Consider the following 2,812-nt stretch of genomic DNA (forward strand, 5'->3'; position numbering starts at 1 on the left):
TTTCTAGCCATGCAAGTTCACACCAAAGGTCCCATACCAATGTCTTGCTGTCCTCATTTCTATCTTGCATCTGATCCCCTTATCTTCAAACTCCACGGTTCTTCAATCTACACCCAACCCGAACCAGATTCCGCGGTAAAAGATCGATGAAGATTCAGTGTGATGTGTGCGAGAAGGCTCCCGCAACTTTGATCTGTTGCGCGGATGAAGCGGCCTTGTGTGCAAGATGTGATGTTGAAGTTCATGCAGCGAATAAGCTTGCAAGCAAGCATCAAAGGCTACTGCTTCAAACGCTCTCGAATAAGCTTCCTACTTGTGATATTTGTCAAGTAATCTCTACTAGTTTTCCTTGTGTTTACGATTCTGTTAAATATATTTACACATTTTTTTTAAAGTTTGCTACTGGGCAAGTTTGCTTGGGTGACAAGCGAACTCTATAGAGTTTTTACCAAAATTAACCCGACAAGGGTTTTCACCAAATTTAATGAAGTCCGCTTGATATCTAAGCAAACTTGATGAGTTCGCTTGCAAGGCATAGCAAAGTGTCTTGAAATACTATAACTTGTAAAAAGCTCATAGAAATATTATAATCTAAAAAAAATCCGCACACTATTAAACAAATGAGTTTCACTGACCATTCCCTCAACAATCAATCGGTGACAGTCGTTACCGACGAGTATTTATCAGTGATTGAGAGTCAGTACTGACGCTGGTCCCACTCTGACAATAGCCTGAAAAGCCTGTGTGGTAATCTTTATCGGGAATCCAATCCTCAATTACTGACATAATACCATCAGATTCTCCGTCGGTAAAGGGATTCCCACCGACACTAACTAAATCCCGGCGGTTGCCGATCTTTTTTTATTATTTAATGGGATATGTCATAAATCTTTCGCTTATTATCAACAGTATTTAATTGTCATGATACTCATTTGTTTAGTAATGCTACATATAATATTTATTTTCGAAACTAATTAGTGATTAACCGATTAACACCATTTTTCAGGAAAAAGCAGCGTTTATTTTCTGTGTTGAGGATCGAGCATTATTTTGTCGCGACTGTGACGAACCGGTTCATTCAGCCGGTAGCCTTGCTGCTAACCACCAACGTTTCTTAGCCACTGGAATTCGTGTGGCTCTTAGCTCGGGTGCTGCTAAGGCGACCGAGAAGAGTCACCAAGAACCACCAGCAGCATCCACTATGACTGCAGTTGTGCCACAGGCTGTTCCTGTGAAAGAACCGGCACACCAGGTTCCCGGATACACTTCATCGTCGTGGGCTGTTGATGATCTCCTACAGTTTTCTGATTTCGAATCGCCTGACAAGGTAATTAATGTATTAAGTAAAAACAATGTTTTCATAACTGGACGGGAAACAAAATCAGATATCTTTCTGGTCCACCGATAATCGGTAGAACCAAATTTAAGAACCGGATAACATCATATTTAATATAATAAAAGTATCAATATATCACATAAAATATAAATACAGTACTTAAATATTCGGAGGACTCTTCTGGCCAAACAAAAAATATATAATTGTCAGCAAAGTTGTTTACTTTTTTTAATCAAAGAAGTTTTTCTTACTTTATACACAATGAATAGGTCATCGATTCAGTATTGGCTAAAAAACCTCAATAAATAGTTCAAATCATTTTATCGATATGTGTTTTATATTAATAAAATATTTATTATGAAATCATCTAATAAGATTGGGCCACAACTTTTTATTTTGTGCAAAGAAATCATATATAATTTACTAATTTGTGGAAGGTTTAATACAAGTATGTTAATTATTATGTTACTTATATTTAAAAATGTATATAAAAGAAATGTATTGGTTTCTTACGAAAAAACAAATTATGTAAACACTTATTAAGAAAAAAAATATAAATTAAAGTATCGGAAATGGTATTAACTTCATATATGCTTTTCTATAAAGCAAAATGCATGGGTATGTATATTTGACCTCTTAAAATTATTTCTTTTTAGCTAGTTATTTGCTTTCACAAAATATTAATTGGGTAGACTAATTTATAAATAAATGGGCTGATCAAGTTGTCATCTCTAACATGTTATGCAGAAAGAACCGCTCGGGTTTGGAGAGATCGAGTGGTTGACCGACTATGGCGTGTTTTGTGACACAGCTGCTGAAGTTCCTCAACTCCCGACATCACAGCCGATCAACACTGTCTCATACCGACAAACCAAGCAATATGTCCATCATAACAAGAAACCGAAATACGAAGTGCCATATATTGAAGAAGATGATGATGAGTACTTCACCGTCCCTGATCTTGGCTAGACTCCAAAAATATGGCTATGTATTATCCATATTTTACTAGTTGGTTCTCGTAGTATTGAATTATATATGGTTAGAGGACCAAATAAATAGAGTGTGATGAAGTAAGTAGTTGGGATGATGATCTAGACATCCTTTTCAATAAGTATGTTCTAATCCACTTATTATGGATGTATAATGTAGTACCGAAATGTTGTTTATATGCAATAGTCCAAGTGTGGAACCTTTTTATGGTTTGAGTTAATTGAAGTCTCTTTAAAAAATTTGTTATAAGCTTAGTGATTATTTATAAGGATGACCTAAAATCATATTTTGATATAATCTTACGAATTAGGTGACGAATTTCCTTCGGTTAACTATGTTTAGAGATTCATACGATAAATAACTTTAATTCGACTAGCTCTGATGACGACGTTCTCTTTGTTCTTAACCAATTATGATTTGATTTGTAAGTTAATATAACCTGATTGCATAACTTGGAATCTTAACTGTATATTCTGATTTGTACAA

The 2,812-nt window shown here is 35.2% G+C and overlaps 1 protein-coding gene across 1 annotated transcript; it reads left to right on the plus strand.

Annotated features, from left to right (window-relative positions):
* Nucleotides 1-2,546, plus strand: LOC143545328 (B-box zinc finger protein 24). Its single transcript, XM_077037240.1, has 3 exons — nucleotides 1-329; nucleotides 1,007-1,327; nucleotides 2,084-2,546. Exons 1-3 carry the CDS (start codon nucleotides 147-149, stop codon nucleotides 2,303-2,305), a joined length of 726 nt encoding a protein of 241 aa, XP_076893355.1. The 5' UTR covers nucleotides 1-146; the 3' UTR covers nucleotides 2,306-2,546.
* The last annotated feature ends 266 nt before the right edge of the window (nucleotides 2,547-2,812 follow it).

This window comes from Bidens hawaiensis, unplaced genomic scaffold, assembly GCF_021521415.1.
Source record: "Bidens hawaiensis isolate Kalapana, Puna unplaced genomic scaffold, B.hawaiensis_p1.1 tig00013897_1, whole genome shotgun sequence".
In the NCBI taxonomy this organism is placed as follows: domain Eukaryota; kingdom Viridiplantae; phylum Streptophyta; class Magnoliopsida; order Asterales; family Asteraceae; genus Bidens; species Bidens hawaiensis.